The sequence below is a fragment of the Somniosus microcephalus genome, chromosome 3 (assembly GCF_052327205.1).
Source record: "Somniosus microcephalus isolate GS21.2 chromosome 3, FLI_Smic_1.0, whole genome shotgun sequence".
Classification (NCBI taxonomy): domain Eukaryota; kingdom Metazoa; phylum Chordata; class Chondrichthyes; order Squaliformes; family Somniosidae; genus Somniosus; species Somniosus microcephalus.
The window spans coordinates 338,916,687-338,937,131 of NC_140989.1; the positions used below are offsets into that span (position 1 = coordinate 338,916,687).

A 20,445-nucleotide genomic window follows, 5' to 3' on the forward strand; every position below is an offset into this window, starting at 1 on the left:
AGGAAAGAAAAAAACTTGCATTTATATACTGCCTTTCTCAACCTCAAAATGTGACAAAGCACTTCACAGCCAATGAAGTGCTTTTGAAGTGTAGTCACTGTTGTAATGTTGGGGAACACAACAGTCAATTTGCACACAGCAAGTCCCACAAACAACAATGAGATTAATGACCAAATAATCTGTTTTAGTGATGTTGGTCCAAGATAAATATTGGCCAGGAAACCAGGAGAACGCTCCTGCTTTTCTTGGTTAAATGTCTGATCTGAAATACAGCACCTCCGACAGTGCAGTACTCCATCAGTACTGCACAGAACCATTAGCCTAGATTATCTACTCAAGTCTTTAGAATGGGGCTTGAACCTTCGACGTTCTGAGCCAAGTCTGACACCCAAAATGTACTACTCCACATTTCTCTGCATTGAACTGCATCTGCCACATATCTGCTCACTCCACTAACTAGTCTATATCCTCCCTCAATCTTCCCTCTAATTTAGTATCAACAAACATCAATACAATTCTTCTTGTGCCTATGTCCAAATCGGTCATATAAATGGAAAACTAAAGAATTCCCATTAGGAATAGACTGCCCAAATCCAGCCAATCCAGAAATCATCCATTACCCTTATTTTCTGCTTTCCGTCCCCATAGCAACTCTATCTATGCAACTGCATTCTCTTCAATACCATCTTCATTTCTGCAACAAGTCTCTTATGTGGCACCTTATCAAAAACCTTCAGAAAATCTACATTTTAAAAGTAATTCATTGGTTGTACAGCGCGTTGGGTTTCCCGAAAGATATGAAAAGCTCTATATAAATTGAAGTTCTTTATTTATTTTCTTCAACGATGTACACTGAATTTCCCTAAAAAATAATCAAGCAGTCACAACCTGCCTTTATAAATCCATGGTAACTATCCCTGGTTGGTCCATGTGCCTTTCTAAATGTTCAGTAATTTCATCCTGTATTATTTAATCTAGACCTTTTACCACAAACCAGGTAAGAAAAGTTACAACTTCTTAACTTATCCATTTCCTCATTTTGAACATGGGTGCAACTTTTGCCACCTTTGGCATAATACCTGTTTATAAAGATCCAAAGAAAGAGCGATCCTGATTTGAAACCTTTCTATTTCAGTTGCTTTACCTCACAAATACATAACAAATGTAGACAGAAACTAATTTTATAACATTATGAGCTTGTTCCTTCTGATTCATCTGAACATTTAAAGGAAAAAAATAATTTCCATTAAACCTTTGAGCATTGACAATGACTATTTTCTCGAGGAGGAGGCTTGCTATCCAATTACTGTAACATTATGATTATTCTATACATTTCAAAATGTCAAACCTGACCCAGAAAACGACATTAGCCAAACATCAATAGTATTGTATCAGTGGTAGGCTAAATAATAGAAACTATGATGGATGAGATATACTCAGCAATAATTTAATGAAGGAAAGTCAAAATCAATTTAGATGGGGATGGTCGTCCTTGACAAATTTTCTTGGCTTTTTTGAGGCTGCTACAAATAAAGTAGATGATGGAATGTAGTTTACTTTGGCTTCCACAAACCCTTTGATAAATTCTCACAGAAGAGCCCACTAATTAGACTAAAATTCATATAGAACCTGAAACTGGATAAGAAATTAAAAAAAAGAAACTTGCGAAGTGTTTAGTTGTACTGTGAGGTGGGTGGGGGTAAGAGACAGAAACTGAATGAAGTACCGTAGGGAACAGAGTTTGGGATATTATTGGTTCTTACCTACGTAAACATCCTGGATGTAAAAAACACTTGTAATTTTGCCATATTTGAGACAACAAAATAATTATGGAGTACAGAAGGGTATGGAGGGTCCAATTAATTTTTTTGCATAAGGAATTAAATCAATTATGCAACAACCACAATAATTTGCATTTATAGAACGCCTCCAACATGGAAAAATGTCCCAAGGTGCTTCACGGGTAATCAGACAAAAAATGGATGCCAAGCTGAAGAAATAGGTATTAAGAGGAGTCAAGGAGGTGTGTTTTAGAGGAAAAAGAGTGGGAGAGATTGAGGAGTTTTGAGAGGGAATTCCAGAGCGCGGAGCCCAGACAGCTGACGGCACGGTTGCCAATGGTGGGAAGAAGGGTGGCGGAGATGTGCAAGAGGCCCGAGTCGGGGGAGCGAATGGTTCTTGGGGCAGGTGTTGCAGGAGGAAGTTGCAGAGATAGAAGTGGTGAGGGTATTTAAGCATTAGGATTTTAAGAATTCGGTCATCTGTAGCTCATATGGAGATGGTCACATGGGGAATAATTAAAGAAATAGTTGGAACCTCCGAAGCATTTCTAAATTCACAGCAAGTTGATGATGTTCAATTTGATTCAAGGAACGGGCATTCTCCTGCAGTCCTCAATAAGAATTAACGCTATAGGATAGGTTCAACTGACACTGCTCTCTTGGCTGGAGAGCACCAGGATCTGTTTATTTTAGATGGAACTTATGAATTGGCAGATGCTCATTCGCTCTCTGCAGTGCTTGAGGCTCATGTTTTGCTTCAACGAACTGCTGATTTCCAACAGATTGTGACTTGTTCTTAGGCATGACATGACTGACCTCTTGTGCACAATTAGCTTGTTTTACCCCGACAAGGTCAGTTTTTTAAAAATGCTATGCAGCACATTGAGCGGCCTCCCCTTCACCCCATTCCAACATTCACTATCCCATTCCAACTTTCCTGTATTGTTCCTCAGACTTCCTACCCAATCCTTCAGACTCGTTTTTGCTCCACATCCTTTAATCTTGCACTGCCTCCCTGTCTCCGATTCCTTTCCTGACCTCCCTTCTATTCTTAAGGACTGTATTTTCCCACTTTCCATTCATTTGAGACCAAATTTGAACTGGTCACCAGCTCTGATTCCAAATGTCCTAAATGGCACCCCCCTGTTTAAACCACATGCATCACCAACCTACCTTTCCCTCAGATCCAACCTGCTGCTCTGCCTGGATTTGCTGTCTGAAGATGGGATCAAACAGCAGTGGAGTGGCACAGTAGTGAACAAGACGTGAAGACTGTTTCAGAGTGTCCAGGTCACCAACCTAAATAAGAGAACGCATTGAAAGGTTACCACATTTACTTCCCAGTTCAGAGCTTAATTGTTTATGACCAGAAAATGTACAGGGAGACACTATACTATCAGTGTGGTTTTATTTAACTAGCATGCCTTTTATTGTTGTATCACAGACAAATGGACCGGAAAAAGTACCAGTCACAACACTTTAACTATAGGTTCACCCAAATACTGCTAGATTAAATCTTACAAGAGGTGGGCTTTAAAGTCCATATAATAAAGAGGACAATGAGTCATTTCCCTCAGTGTGCCAGAATGTTACTTACTGTGATGGGCATGTTGGACTGGGCAGAACGTTGCTGCCATGTCACAAAGAGGTTCTCAATTTTCATCTGTTTCTCCATCTCTGAAAGAGAAACAATCAGGTCACACTTTTGGCTTAATGCATGAGAAAATGCACTGCTCGTAGCATCCTGTACAGAACTCACTTCACACATTACACAGCTCAGCTGAATAGTGCAGCACTCGCTCACATATCAGCAGGGCTCACTCATGCACTACCCAGCTCAGCAGTACCGCATAAAATAATAACATAATGTGCACCTTGGTGCCACTGACACAGCTTCATTAAATTAAATTTACAAAACCAACCATGTGAAGATTGCAGTGAGTCAGGACATTAGATTACCTACCCTATGTACGGGATCTCTCTTATAAGCTACCTTAAAATGTCTGCACTTGCTAAACTCTGCACTGTGTAATACCCAAAAAGAAGCTCCGTTGAGCTAAATGTGTAGATAAAGATAGACATGAAAGTATTACATCTGATAAAAGCTCCCAGTATGGACTTACTGTGACAACTGTGTACTGGTAGTTTACTCTCTCCACTGAACCTGAAAAAATGGCAAGTGCATTCCAGGATCAGAAGCAGGGTGCCACAGACTTTGCAAAGTTTGAAACTTGCAGAAAAAAAATAATAAAAGATTTCACAAAAAACCCTTGTGAAAGAGACACGTGACTCAGGTAACAGCTAGGGAAAACAATGTTTCAGCAACTTCTGTTCTGGTGTGCTGACAACAGTGAGACTACTGTGAATGACTTGAGGAAATGAAGTGACATACACTCAGAATGAAATGTTACACACACACACACACACACTTATCACTCAGACATACACAGAAACAAACAGGAGTGACAGTCATGCCCTGAGTGATGCAACATTTTAAAGGAAGATTGTTCCAATAGTCTTCAACACCTTCAAGGGTTCAACAACTATTCATTGTATGAAAATTTGAATGGATGAGGAGGAATTTTTATTTCTATTTACATGAAAAAGCATAACTTGGTTGCTTGTAGGTTATCAGGTCAGTCTCACTCGTAAACAAAAAGTGCTTCTCTTTATTTCTCACATGCAAAATAGCTGTGTAATATACTCAATATGTTAAATTGATTGTAGACCAGCTGCAAGCACAAGCGTAATGGAACATGCAGGCTACATTAATGAGCAATATTGGACAAATAAGTGCTCTCCATGTCTCCCTCACCTCTCCGCTCCAGGTTTTTGATTTCTAGGAACTGTGCGCCGTGACGGGAGACCGGGTCAGACAGCCCCACATCATGTGACTGCCGCATCGCTTTAGGCACAGTGATGTCACGCAGTGCCTCATCAAACGGGACAATCTCTGGCGGGAAGTGAAGAGGTTGAAGACTCCGGTTTGTTGAGCTCAGCCGTCCCTGTTCTTTACTTGGTGGCGGGGTTGGGCTCTTGATCAGTGAATCAGCTTCCAGTGTGGATTGAAGGAATGGATTCGCTTCCTGTGTGGACAGAGGGGTGATGAGGAACAGAAGAGAAATTGTTCCAGTAATAGACTGAGAATTACACTTCAGTAGAAATTACTAATGCGCATCGTCTTTTACAATGTGGATACGTAATTTCTGCTCTACTGTAATTGTAAAACCAATTAACAGGTGGTCAGAAATGATTCTAATTCATTGAAAGCTTCGTTAGCACTAATAGTGTTGGTCATGTGCCAACTCCAGGTGTGTAAGTTAATGGGAGAAGAACTTAGCCTACTCTTGTGGCTAAACCCCGGAATGGATCACTTCAAGCCAGCAAACCCCTCCACTTCAAGCCAGCAAACCCCTCCACTTCAGTGAGGAGGAGAGGACTGAACCAATCTGGCCCTCAGAGCTCCAACCAACTAATCACAGCTTGCTAACAGCCTGCATTTTCCAGCTAGAGTTGGCAAGAGCTGCCTGATGAGAGAGAGATACAAACAATAAAATAAATATAAAAAGAAAAACCATCATAAAATTAGTATTATTATACTGGTGTTTTTCACAGCTTCAATACCTTTTCAAGCACTCAGTTATGATCATCTTTTATGAAACTTGATTCTTTGAAGATTACAACCTATATACAAAGTTTGTGGGCCCAAGATGACCCTTCATATTGCAAATAGGAAAAGTTTAATTTGACATCTTAGGAAAAAATGGCCCTTACTGAAAAGCCCACGGGTGAATATTCATTGCAAGTACAAATGTTAGCACATAACTTGGAAGATTAAAACTGTTTTATGATACAAGGCTATTGCTTTAGGTATCCCTCTTGTTCCACCTATATCTAGGTTGTGTAAATCAATACCACTTATCAGTGTTCAGATTCTTAATACGAACCAGCAGTAATACTCATGTTTTCTATTGAATAGATGCCTGAACACCGGCCAGAGGACTGCCCTACATTTTAATCCTTATGCTTCACTTTGTGCACGGTCTGGGTTGGAACAAATTGAAAGCAAATTTGTCTCTGGGGGTGCCCAGTACCGTGACGTGAACTCTCTTATGAATACTACTTGCCGCAGGGTGATCACGAAGATTAGCATATTGTACAACAGTTGCCCAAAGGCATCCTGTTGTGTGGGATGCCAGAGAGACTGACACCCTTTTATACCCCAGCAACATGCTGCTTCGCTTAAGAGTTTCTGATTGCAGTTCAAACCAGCAATTGCCTCAAAATGTGCATTAGGTACTTTTCAATATAGTCACACAGAACACTAACCCTTCCAGGACCCTCAGAGGTTTTCTGACAAAAATTAGCAGCAGGATTTTGATTTTGTTCACAGAATCCAATGACACATGAAGATACTTACTTTTCACATGCTCTCTTAATTGTAATTTTTAAGATCCAGTATTTAGCATTCACATGGCATTTAAAATCATGAGTATATTGCACACGCCAAAAGCTGCAGAAAAACTTCCAGACAGAAAACAGGAGCAAAAATGACCAATTTCGCAGGGCATAGCCTAAAAAACAGACACCATATTGGCTTTGGACGATGTTCAGGCATCCAGGGCAGTCACCTAAAGTAGGCGTTGGGCCCCTTCCATGTGTTAACCAGGAGCCGAACACCTGTTTTAGGACCCCTCAGGGAAAGAGGGCCTTCCCTGAATGGAGCAGGCGCCGGCTCAGGTTTTTCTGGCATAGATGCAGCCGAGCAGGAGGCTGCCATCAAAAGGTTATGTTCATTTCTTTGAAAGTTTGACATGGAGCCAGGAGGAGCAGTTCTCCTCCCGGCACCAACAGCACCTCCCAAGCGCCTGCGATCGGCCCCTCTGCCATTCCTGATCCTCCTCCACCCGGCACTTACCTAAAGGCCGCCGACAGCGAGGCAAGTGGCCCGCCATTGATCAATAGGCAATGGGGAAGCTGCCTTGAGGTGCGACAGGGGCCGGCAGTTCACTTAAATTATTGAAATGAGGCCCGCGGCCCAATTTCCAGTGAGCCTCTGGCCTCCCAGTTGGGGTGCATGCTGTCTGCGCACCATTGGTTATGTGGCCATAACCATTTTCTACCAGCTCATATTCTAGATCATGCACCAGCACTATATATCTTCTATCAGCCACACCTGATAAGAGTGGAGTCAACCCTAACCTAGTGCCTATCGATGGCTTGTGCATACAGTTCAATCGGGTGAACTAAAAAATTGGGACAACCACCTGTGTATTTGTCACAGCCTAACAGACCTCCAAGCACACACTTTATACAGGCTGTACATATCCAGGAACTACTAAATTATTCTAACAAACAATCTGGTCAAAATACATACACCCCATCAGACCAAGACCTCAGTATTTACCTCCTCCTTCCCCTACTCCCAATGTGCAATTAAAGTGTGTTACTTCACAAATGATAAGGTCCATGTCCAGAGACTGACGCCATAATCATTCATCACCGACAGTTGTACAGATTTTGTGTGAATGATTTGCAAGATGTATTATATTAGTGACCCAAGTGTCAGCTGAGGATCAGTGGGTAGCACTCTCGCCTCTGTTTCAAGTTCCACTCCAGAATACAAAAATCTGGGCTGACACTCCAGTGCTGCACTGTCGGAGGTGCCGTCTTTCGGATGAGACGTTAAACTGAGGCCCCGTCTGCTCTCTCAGGCGGACGTAAAAGATCCCATGGCACTATTCCGAAGAATAGCAGGGGAGTTATCCCCGATGTCCTGGTCAATATTTATCCCTCAATCAATATAACAAAAACAGATAATCTGGTCATTATCACACTGCTGTTTGTGGGAGCTTGCGGTGTGCAAATTAGCTGCCAGGTTTCCTACATTACAACAGTGACTACACTTCAAAAGTACTTCATTGGCTGTAAAGCGCTTTGGGACGTCCGGTGGTTGTGAAAGGCACTATATAAATGCAAGTCTTTCTTTCAAGTCACTAGTCAGTGGGCTCGCATTTTAAATACAACACTTTTGGGGCTTGTTTACATTTTTAAGTTTCTGGGCACTTCAGTCAGCAACCCGAGCAGAAGTGCAGTCAGCCTAGTCCTCCACTGTTACTGTGGATGGGCAGGATCTAAAATTTCCTTCATTTTTGAGATAACACTTCAAGTATTCTGAGAGGTTGCGCCACCGGGAGCATCAGAAACTCTGAAACCCACAGTTTTCTCAGCCAGTAAGGGGCCAGGACTACTCTGCCCGTCTCCTGGTTTAACATGGCAAGTAGGATGGGAAGAAGTTAAAGAATTGTTTGTGTTAGAAGAGAACCTTGGAGAACATGTGGGACTCCTGGGTCTTGTAGCAGATTAGAGATTTCTTGAGCCAGCTGAGGAGAGGGAGGTGTATCTTGTCCTCATCTACTATCTGCTTCTGCTCTAGAGTTTGCGACAGCCACATGTGCCCATAATGTTCAGAGTTTCTGCTATCTGTTTCTTTGTCCTTTTGCTAATAACTCTCAGGATTGGCAGGCTGTGAAATTGTTTAGCAGGAGGTACCAGAGGCACTCAGTGAAACTTTCAGTGGTTGGCAATGTTTCCTGTAGTTTGCACACAATTTAAAGCTGGCATATAACTCGCAGTGCGTGAAAAGAGACAGCCCAAGAAATATCCTTAAGGAAGAACCGCAGCAGGATTCTGACATGAAATTCTGGTACTAATCAGTTAGCTGAGTGTAGTTACAATTTAGCAGGGATCAGTGCATTGCAATCCACCTCATCCTTTGGCTGTCATTGCTATTCATTGTGGATTACAAAATGTGTGAGAAATGTGGGCTCCCTAGAGCCTTTCTCATGGTATTCAGTTGGATTCTTGCTGGATAAGAGGTCAGTTCACACAAATAATGTGGAATGAATTGTCATTATGTGTCATTGATAAATTGGCTAACAGTACAGAATAAAAATGTTGTGGCTTTAGGTGGGGGAAAAAAAAGGTTTGTTTGTGTATGTATGATAAAAATTGTACCAGCCTGCCAAAAGGATATGACATAACGTATTGGTACAGAATTCCGTAGACTGGCAAGGTCACAATCACGGTCCTTGTTATTGTTCAGCCCGTGTCCCTGATATGCAATGACATTTCTGAACAGCTGGTCAACTATGGCAAGGATTTTTCCCATTTACCTGTTAACGTTCAGAGACCGTCCCTAATGTATGCCGACAGCACCGAACAGCTGGTTGCCATGGCAAGTTACTGTCACGTTGATCAATGCTTGGAGTGCCTATGCACAGCAATGGTAGTTATCAGCATGCTCAGTTGCCCTGCTACCCCCTTCAGGGAAAGTACCTGCAGAATTCTGACCAATTTTAGAAAGCAACACAGTTCCTTTGCACAACAGATTATTAAATTACTATCAAAATTGCATGCTTCAAAAGGCATGCCATCTGTTCCAGCACATCATTATGGCTCACAGTTCAGAGGAATTTGCTGTAACTTAAGAGAGCCTTGATGCAAATTACCTAATGATGATGTTTCAATTCCCCTCCCCAACAATATTTTACAGGTCTATTTTATGATGCAAATTTGAGTTAGTGGGCCAGAAATTCGTGAACGGGGCTTGCCGCGCGTGCAAGGTCCCGATTTGCACTTACCCGACGCGCCTGCCGATCACCTCCAGGGACGCCTGGAATTCCATTTTGAATCTGAAGAATCCCGGGCAGCGTCTGACGTCACGCCGCCCAGGAGTGCAGCCAGCGCGAAGCCTGGAGCGCGCTGTGCAACTGAGACACGCCCCTTGAGGTCTCAGTTTAACAGGACACGCCCCCAATGTTTCTGCCAAGCTGCTAAGCATTTTTACATGCAAAGCAGCAGTTTAAATAGGTTTTTGGAAGTTTTTTGAAGCTTTTGGTAACTTTTATAAACTTTTAAAAACGTTTACATTATTTTGAAGAATCTGAAGTAGTTTTAAACAGAATTAAAGCAATTTAAAGACTTTTAAAAGCCCTAAAAGATTTTTTTTAATTCCATTTATTTATTTAGCAATGTCGTCGTCATACGTGTCTTCACACTGTTCACTTTGGGGAACTGTATGACGTGGTGGAAGGATTTATGGCCATGATTAACGCTCATTCCGTGACCGTAACCATCTTTGAACCAGCCATTAGGGCGGTTAGTCCTATGGCGGGAGGGTTTTACGGGCTCCCACAAGCTATACAAGGAGGGGGGGCCACCCACACCCACGGACGCAAATATCCCACTGGATGTCAACCCAGAATTTAGAGCCGGAGCTCCGACTCCACTTGCCGGGACTGTCTGGAGCGGGGTTCGAAACCCTACTCTGATCTGGCCCAGCGGCGGGGATCCTACCGCTATGCCAAAGGCCCAATCCGATTAGCAACGTGAAATGGCTGGAATGAGCACAATTCACAGCATTAAAAGAACTCACAATTGAACTGATGATGACCTCAGCAATCTCCTCAAGGAGGTGGAGGCGCAGCGCCTGCTCATCATTGGTAATGAGAAGTCAAAGGCGCCGCAAAAAGGGCAGATAATAGCTTGGTCTTTCAAGTGGCAGCATAGGGCTCCAGTCACGGGGAGGGAAAAGGCGCAGGAAACGTATGGGTGTCACCTTTTGTGCGGAGTGGGCCTTTTGCGTAGCAGTAAGCATCCCCGCCGCTGGGCCAGAAGGAGTAGGGTTTCGAACCCCACTCCAGACAGTCCCGGCAAGTGGAGTCGGAGCTCAAACTATAAATTCTGGGTGGACATCCAGCGGGATACTTGCGTCCGTGGGTGTGGGTGGCCCCCCCCCCCCCTCAGATGGGTTGTGGGAGCCCGTAAAACCCTCACGCCATAGGACTAACCACCCTAATGGCTGGTTCAAAGATGGTTATGGTCACGGAATGAGCGTTAATCACGGCCATAAATCCTTCCACCACTTCATACAGTTCCCGAAAGGGAACAGTGTGAGGATACGTACGACGATGACCTCTTGCGCAATGCACCTCCTTGGACCCTCAGTCGCAGATGCGAGGGGGCAAATCGTGCAATTGTTAAATTTTTCATTTTATTGACATGTAAAATGTTGGCCCAGTAATTCCCTTCCAAATGCGCGAGTACGGTCGGGGTACTTACGCATCTGGCCGGAGGAAATGCCGGTTTTCAGCATGCACAGTGCATGTGGGGAAAACCGGCATTTCCTGTCCTCTGAACGAAGGGGTTCAGAGGCAGAACGCGTGCGACTGCACAGGCAGCGCGTGCGCAGTAAAATTCGCCGCTTTCATTCATGCTTTCAGTGAGGTCAAGTCCTTACAACTTACACATGAAAAAAGCATGGGTACAGTTGCTCCAGAGGCTGCGGAGGAAGATATTTCTTATCGTGGAGCTTCTGAAAGTATGTATGTCTGTATATATTCCTTTGCGTGTTATGTATATATTCCTTTACTTATGTGTATGAATGTATTATTTAATTATGACTTTCAGAGAAAGTAACTTATTGGAAAATCATAATTAAAAACATACATTCATACACATAAGTAAAGGAATATAAAACATACATACATATACGTAAAGGAATATATGCGGACATACATACATAATTACTTATTACTGATGAAAAGTTTCTTTCTTAAAAGTGCTGGAAATGTTACATTACTCATTTTAGAACACTCATTTTCACATTCAATTCACACAGCCACAATTGCTCCTTCTACCTACCGTTCTGAAAACCCGTTTAAAAAAAAAAATTTAAACTTTAAAACTTACTTAAAATTTCTTAAAATAACTTCCCTCCCTTTCCCAAACAAAAATATTGCCTTTCAGAAGCTCCACGATAAAATATATCTTCCTCCGCAGCCTTGGAACAACTTTACACATGCTTTTTTCAAGTGTAACTTGTAAGGACTTGCCCTCACTGAATCCATGAATGAAATCTACGAAGTTCACTGCGCAAACGCTGCCTGTGCAGTCGCACGCGCTGTGCCTATGAACCCCTTCGTTCCGAGGTCTGGAAATGCCGGCGTTCCCCGCATGCGCTGTGCATGCTGAACGCCGGCATTTCCAACTGCCAGATGCGTGAGTACCCAGACCGTACTCACGCATTTGGTCACGAATTTCTGGCCCAGTAAGTTTAAGTTACTTTTCCATATCTAAGGCAGAAACTAAAAGAAAAGGAGAACTAAGTAGCAGATGGGAGCTTTATACAAAGTGCCAATCCAGAGCACATAAGTTACATGTGCTCAGCCACATGAATGACAATGTTATAAAAATGATCTGGTTTTCAGCATTGGGTATTCCAAAGACAGGGACAGGTCCAGTCCCATGCATAACTGCAATTATATAGGGCCCTGGTGAGACCACACCTGGAGTATTGTGTACAGTTTTGGTCTCCTTACCTAAGGAAGGATATACTTGCCATAGAGGGAGTGCAACGAAGGTTCACCAGACTGATTCCTGGGATGGGGGGATTGTCCTATGAGGAGAGACTGAGTAGACTAGGCCTATATTCTCTAGAGTTTAGAAGAATGAGAGGTGATCTCATTGAAACATACAAAACTCTTACAGGGCTTGACAGGGTAGATGCAGGGAGGATGTTTCCCCTGGCTGGGGAGTCTAGAACCAGGGGTCACAGTCTCAGAATAAGGGGTCGGCCATTTAAGACTGAGATAAGGAGAAATTTCTTCACTCAGAGGGTGGTGAATCTTTGGAATTCTCTACCCCAGAGGGCTGTGGAGGCGCAGTCGTTGAGTATATTCAAGACAGAGATCGATAGATTTTTGAATATTAAGGGAATCAAGGGATATGGGGATAGTGCAGGAAAGTGGAGATGAGGTAGAAGATAAGCCATGATCTTACGAAGGGCCAAATGGCCTACTCCTGCTCCTATTTCTTATGTTCTTATAACAGAACATATCTTAATAGCCCCTTAATAGACCCTTTCTCCCGCTTTCAGAATTCTCGTTCTACCTGGACCACTCCCTCTGGCCTCTTACCCTCTCTAGATCTTTTCATTGCAAACTGCCGGAGTGACAACGGCCGTCTCCATTTCTCTGCTCCCTTCACTCACTCCAACCTACCTCCCTCTGAACTTGCAGCACTCCATTCTCTCAGATCCAACCCTAACATTGTCATTAAACCTGCTGACAAGGGTGGTGCTGTTGTTGTTTGGCGAACCGACCTCTACCTAGCGGAAGCTGAACGCCAACTCTCCGACACCTCCTCCTACCTCCACCTGGACCATGACCCCACTACCAAACATCAAGCCACCGTTTCCAAGACTGTCACTGACCTCATCTCCTCTGGAGATCTTGCCCCCACGGCCGCCAACCTCATAGTCCCCCAATCCTGCACAGCCCGCTTCTACCTCCTTCCCAAGATCCACAAACAGGACTGCCCTGGTAGACCCATCGTTTCAGCCTGTTCTTGCCCCATGGAACTTATCTCTTCCTATCTCGACTCTATTTTTTCTCCCCTTGTCCAGTCTCTTCCCACCTACATCCGCGACTCTTCCGACGCCCTCCGCCACTTTAACAGTTTCCTGGCCCCAACCGCCTCCTTTTCACTATGGACGTCCAATCCCTCTACACCTCCATCCCCCACCAGGATGGCCTGAGGGCGCTCCGCTTCTTCCTTGAACAGAGGCCCAACCAGTCCCTATCCACCACCACCCTCCTCCGCCTGGCTGAACTCGTTCTCACATTGAACAACTTCTCCTTTGACTCCACTCACTTCCTCCAAATCAAAGGTGTTGCTATGGGACCCCGCATGGGTTCTAGCTATGCCTGCCATTTCGTGGGATATGTGGAACACTCTTTGTTCCAGTCCTACTCAGGTCCCCTCCCTCACCTTTTTTTCCCGGTACATTGTCCTCACCTTTCACCCCACCAGCCTCCACATTCAACAGATCATCCTCCGCCATCTCCAGCGTGATCCCACAACCAAACGCATCTTCCCCTCACCTCCCCTTTCAGCATTCCGTAGGGACCGCTCCCTCCGCGACACCCTAGTCCACTCCTCTATCACCCCCAACACCCCTTCCCCTTCGCCCGGCACCTTCCCGTGCAAGCGCAGGAGATGCAACACATGCCCTTATACCTTCCCCCTTCCCACTGTCCAGGACCCCAAACACCCCTTCCAGGTGAAACAGCGATTTACTTGTACTTCTTGCAATTTAGTATACTGTATTCGCTGCTCACGATGTGGTCTCCTCTACACTGGGGAGACCAAACGCAGATTGGGTGACCGCTTTGTGGGACACCACCATTCAGTCCGTAAGGGGGACCCCGAGCTTCCGGTCGCCTGTCAGTTTAATTTACCGCTCCATTCCCACTCGGACCTCACCGTCCTCGGCCTCTTGCATTGTTCCATGGAAGCTCAGCATAAGCTCGAGGAACAGTACCTCATCTTTCGATTAGGCACTTTACAGCTTTCTGAACTCAACATAGAGTTCAACAATTTCAGATCATAACCTCAGCACCCATCATATATATATATTTTTTTTTTATCAACGCTCTTTGTCTGTTTTTTTTTCTTCTCCCACATGGCAGCTGTCTTTCATTCTACCAGTGCAATTTACACTCCATCTAGAGCCATCCTTTGTTTCTTAACCTGTCCCATTACCATCTCCTTTTGCCTTGAATATCTCTTAATGTCTCTTAAGCTCTTCGGCCTTCTATCCTATCACATAGAAACATAGAAGATAGGAGCAGGAGTAGGTCATTCGGCCCCTCGAGCCTGCTCCGCCATTCAATGAGATCATGGCTGATCATCCAAATTCAGTACCCGGTCCCTGCTTTCTCCCCATATCCCTTGATCCCTTTAGCCTTAAGAAATATATCTAACTCCTTCTTGAATATATTTAATGAATTGGCCTCAACTGCCTTCTGTGGTAGAGAATTCCACAGGTTCACCACTCTCTGGGTGAAGAAATTCCTCCTCATCTCTGTCCTAAATGGCTTACCCCTTATCTTTAGGCTGTGACCCCTGGTTCTGGACTCCCCTGCCATCGGGAACATCCTTCCTGCATCTAGTCTGTCTAGTCCTGTTAGAATGTTATAAGTTTCAATGAGATCCCCTCTCATTCTTCTAAACTCCAGCGAGTATAAGCCCAATCGACCCAATCTCTCTTCATACGTCATTCCTACCATCCCAGGTATCAGTCTGGTGAATCTTCGCTGCACTCCCTCCATGGCAAGAACATCCTTCCTCAGATAAGGCGACCAAAACTGCACACAATACTCAAGGTGTGGTCTCACCAAGGCCCTGTACAACTGCAGCAAGATATCTTTGTTCCTGTACTCAAACCCTCTTGCTACGAAGGCCAACATACCATTTGCCTTCTTAACCGCCTGCTGCACCTGCATGCTTACCTTCAGCGACTGGTGCACAAGGACACCCAGGTCTCGTTGCACTTCCCCTTCTCCCAATCTATTGCCGTTCAGATAATAATCTGCCTTCCTGTTTTTGCCACCAAAGTGGATAACCTCGCATTTATCCACATTATACTGCATCTGCCATACATCTGCACAATCACCCTACCTGTCCAAAGCATACTGACCTTCCTTTTTGTTCTTTCATCCCCTCCCCTCTTTCCCAGCCTCTACACTTGCTTAAAAATCTGTTCCATTTCCTGCTTTTTTCCAGTTCTGATGAAAGGTCATCGACCTGAAACGTTAACTCTGTTGCTCTCTTCACAGATGCTGCCTGACCTGCTGAGTATCTCCAGCATTTTCTGTTTTTATTTCAGATTTCCAGCAGCTGCAGTATTTTCTTTTTGTATACCTTAATAGCCGTAATCCTAGCACTTCACTGGAACCCAGTCTCACACCCTCTACTCCCATATGGTGCCGGTGTGGCATGTGACATGTCCCCCTGTATTCCTTCCGCCTCTTTGAGTGAGTGTGCCAAATTAATGTCAATTAGTGCTGAATTTGAGGCACTAAGTTCATATTGTACAACTTTGTACAGGAAATTTTCGATTAACCAGCCCCTAAATAACCGGAAATGTTGGTTAACCAGCAAAATTCAGGAGTAGGTTCAGGTAACTTTTATTACTTTTTTTACTCCATTTGTTGCTGTGCAAGGGTGTAGCTGCAGCTGTTGCTAAGCTACAGAGGCGCTTGCAACTTGTGCCGATTGTTCTGAAGCTGAGCAACAGGGTTTGTTGCTTTATACGGAGCTCTGAGCTCCGTATCTTTTACTATAGCGTTCGGTTATCCGGAATTGTTGATGAACCGGCACCACGTCGGTCCCGTCCGTGCCGGATAACAGAAAGTTTCCTGTAGCTGTAAGCTATTGTTGCTGAAAACTGGTCAGAGATTCACTCAAAGATTTGAAATAAGTGTCATATTCATGCCTCAGTTTGGCTCAGTTGGTTGCAGTCTTGTCACCGAGTCTCAGTCCTGCACTACTACAGACTTGAACGCATAATCTAGACTTATGCAGTGCTGAAGCAATGCTGCATTGTTGGCGGTTTCATCTTTTGGATAAGATTTGGATGCAAAAGATCCCTTCGCACCATTTGAAGAAGAGCAGGGAGTTCTCCTGGCATCCTGGCCAACATTCCTCCCTCGGGCAACACTACCAAAACAGATTAACTGGTTATTCACTCATTTGCTGTTTCTGGGATTTTGCTCTGTGCAAATTGGCTGCTGTGTTTACCTATATAATAACAATGACTGCAGGTCAACAATAATTAATTGGCAGTACTGTGCTTTGGGACATCCTGATGACATGATTAATCCAAGTTCATTCTTTCATATGCTCTTAGAGTTGTCACACAGAATGCCATTTTTCATTCCTGCTGTGTACTGGAGCCATTTAAGTTATTTAGTGAGAATTTCCCTTTGTATTATCTCTACTAAGCAAAGTGATACAATCTCTAGAGAGCAGGGAACTATTCAGTTCATTGAAATTTACTGGTTTAATTCATTAACTTGTTCCAAACAATTCATAGTCCAATAGCAATCAAACCACAAAACATGTTTTGACATGCTTTACTTACAGGCAGATCAATTTCCTATCTTACATTCATTTCAGGCATTCCCTTACAGAGGTTATCCTTGCATTCAAAGTGTTCACCAAACACATCATCACTTTTACATGTGGCATCTTCTTCACTCCTATTACATTCACAAACCTCCTTCCTCCTCCTTCAATTGTACTCTTACAATATATCTCACTTACTTCCAAACAGAGAAAGCATAATTTCATATTGTACAACTTTGTATATGATGGTAGCACACCTACAAATATTACCCAATGAGTGCGATTTATGAACTTGATGACCTACATTCTACAGGCTTATAAGAGAACATTGGTTATAATGTCCGTGAGGTCTGTTACCTGTTTGGAGTCATCGTATACAGGTGTATCGGCAAAACAGTAATGATGGAAAAGCCCCATCTTTTGACTGAGGAGGCAGTGTACCACATGAGAGCGTGCATTCTGCCATTGAATAAGACGAATCAATCCTCGATTCAGTGACACTCCCAGATCCACTGACCAGTTATAGGTATACAAGATTAGCTGGAAACAAAGTAAGAGCACGTCAGCACGCAAAAACAAAAACAGAGCACATGGTAAATAGAGGGGAGAATAATAAAAAACAGGAGGGAAGAAACAGTGGGAAAAAAAAACATTTTAATTGTAAATACTGGAAATATGCAGCAGGACCGTTAGCATCTATAAAGCAAATGATAAGATTTAACATTTCTGGGCAAAGGTTTGCACCTAAAACGTTAACCTGTCTTTTCTCTTTATAGATGTTGATGGACTTATGGTGTCTTTGCAGCATTTCCTATTTCCATTACATCATAAACTGAAAATAAGTCAATATTAACATGAATTACCAAGGGTAATTCTTCTCCTATTTACAAAATATACAGGATGAAATTCCTGCAGTCAAAAACTTCACTAAAAAAAATGTTACGAGTACCAAAGAAGAAATCCTGTTTTATACTCACAGTAACATTTTGGGTAATACTTAACCAACAGAAGGAATTTCACCATCAGTCTTACTGTAGCAGTAAAGGGACTTAATGATGCTCATCCAGGATGTACCTTCTTATCGATGATGTCAATGACGAGGAACCGCTGCCGGGGAACCAGACCCCTCCCACTAATTCCTGGGCTTGAGGGATCGCCCGATTTCTCAGCAGTACTGAACTCCACGGCCTCGAACCTCTGAAACCCCTTGTGAGCTTTATGTTTTTTTGAGAGAGAGATAAAAAGGAACAATATTAGGACACTACAAAACTGTGAGAAAGCCACCCTCTTTTAAAACTGGATTTTAAGTAATTAGCAAAAAGAACAATTCATCTCAGAACTTACACCTTCATACCCTTCAAGTTAAGAAGGAAGCAGCTCGGGCATCACAGCATATTGAAGTTCCAACATGTCATTCCAGTGGTAAACCGTGAATTGCACTTTTGATTTCCCATAAGGTTAGTTACCTATTTCAGCTATACCAGCATGCAGAAGCACCAGGGTGAAAGACAAGTATAAATTCACTGCAAGGGATGCTTTAAAAAAAGAATCAGAGACACACCCCAGTCTATTTCCATGAAGTCAGTCACCAGACAGTATAGGGAGAGCCAAAGGAATAGGTGGCCTGCCTGACATCTTGTTTAAATAAGTAGTAAACAAACTTTACTGATTTGGGGAAATCAGGAGGTGAGCCAATTGCTACAAAATATCCAGCCTCTGATCTGCTCTAGTAGCCACGGCATTTCTTTAGCTGCTCCAGTTGAATTTCTGTTTGGTAATGACCACCAGGATAGCGGGAGGTTCAGGATGGTAACATAGAAACATAGAAGATAGGAGCAGGAGTAGGCCATTCGGCCCCTCGAGCCTGCTCCGCCAATTAATGAGATCATGGCTGACCATCCAAATTCAGTACCCTGTCCCTGCTTTCTCCACATATCCCATGATCCCTTTAGCTTTAAGAAATATATCTAACTCCTTCTTGAATATATTTAATAAGTTGGCCTCAACTGCCTTCTGTGGTAGAGAATTCCACAGGTTCACCACTCTCTGGGTGAAGAAATTCCTCCTCATCTCAGTCCTAAATGGCTTACCCCTTATCCTTAGACTGTGACCCCTGGTTCTGGACTCCCCTACCATCGGGGACATCCTTCCTGCATCTAGTCCTGTTAGAATGTTATAAGTTTCAATGAGATCCCCTCTCATTCTTCTAAACTCTAGCGAATATAAGCCTAATCGATTCAATCTCTCTTCATAAGTCATTCCTGCCATCCCAGGTATCAGTCTGGTGAATCTTCGCTGAACTCCCTCCATGGCAAGAACATCCTTCCTCAGATAAGGTGACCAAAACTGCACACAATACTCAAGGTGTGGTCTCACCAAGGCCCTGTACAACTGCAGCAAGACATCCTTGCTCCTGTACTCGAATCCTCTCGCTATGAAGGCCAACATACCATTTGCCTTCTTAACCGCCTGTTGCACCTGCATGCTTACCTTCAGCGACTGGTGTACAAGGACACCCGGGTCTCGTTGCACTTCCCCTTTTCCCAATCTATTGTCGTTCAGGTAATAATCTGTCTTCCTGTTTTTGCCACCAAAGTGGATAACCTCGCATTTATCCACATTATACTGCATCTGCCCAATCACCTAACCTGTCCAAATCACATTGGAGTTTCTCTGCATCCTCCTCACAGCACACATGCCCACCCAGCTTTGTGTCATCTACAAACTTGGAGATATTACATCTAGTTCCCTCGTCTAGATCATTAATATATATTGTGAATAGCTTGGGTCCTAGCACCGATCCCTGCGGTACCCCACTAGTCATTGCCTGCCACTCGGGGAAAAAAAACGTTTATTCCAACTCTTTGCTTCCTGTCTGCCAACCCGTTCTCTATTCAAGTCAGTACCTTACCCCCAATCCCATGTGCCTTAACTTTGCATGCCAATCTCTTATGCGGGACCTTATCGAAAGCCTTCTGAAAGTCCAAATACACCACATCCACTGGTTCTCCCTTATTTATTCTACCAGTTACAGCCTCAAAAAATTCCAGTAGATTAGTCAAGCATGATTTACCTTTTGTAAATCCATGTTGACTTTGTCCGATCCTGTCACTGTTTTCCAAGTGCTCTACTATTACATCTGTTATAATGAACTCTAGCATTTTCCCTACTACCAGCGTCAGGCTTACCAGTCAATCATTCCCCGTTTTCTCTCTACCATCCTTTTTAAATAGTGGGGTTACATTAGCTATCCTCCAATCCATGGGAACTCTTCCAGAGTCTATAGAATTTTGGAAGACGACCAGCAATGCATCTACTATTTCTAGGGCCACTTCCTTAAGTACCCTAGGAGGTAGATTATCAGGCCCTGGGAATTTATCGACCTTCAATCCCATCAATTTCCCTAACACCATTTCCCTACAAATACTGATTTCTTTCAGTTTCTCCCTTTCATCATACCCTATGTTCCCCGACATTTCTGGGAGGTTATTTGTGTCCTCCTTTGTGAAGACAGAACCAAAATATGTATTTAATTGGTCTGCCATTTCTTTGTTCCCCATTATAAATTCCCCTGATTCTGACTGCAAGGGACCTACGCTTGACTTCACCAATCTTTTTCTCTTCACATATCTATAAAAGCTTTTAGTCAGTTTTTATGTTCCCTGCAAGCTTACTCTCATATTCTATTTTC

General features: G+C 43.6%; 1 protein-coding gene across 1 annotated transcript in view; it reads right to left on the reverse strand.

Moving 5' to 3' along the window:
* The window catches only part of szt2 (SZT2 subunit of KICSTOR complex), a 293,641-nt gene that overhangs the window by 42,924 nt on the left and 230,272 nt on the right, over positions 1 to 20,445 (reverse strand). The window contains exons 58-62 of the mRNA XM_085978227.1: positions 17,829 to 17,968; positions 17,112 to 17,294; positions 4,597 to 4,867; positions 3,379 to 3,458; positions 2,955 to 3,080 (exon numbers count right to left, since the gene is read on the reverse strand). Coding sequence (XP_085834353.1) covers positions 2,955 to 3,080; positions 3,379 to 3,458; positions 4,597 to 4,867; positions 17,112 to 17,294; positions 17,829 to 17,968 — 800 coding nt within the window. The remainder of the gene's footprint in view (positions 1 to 2,954; positions 3,081 to 3,378; positions 3,459 to 4,596; positions 4,868 to 17,111; positions 17,295 to 17,828; positions 17,969 to 20,445) is intronic.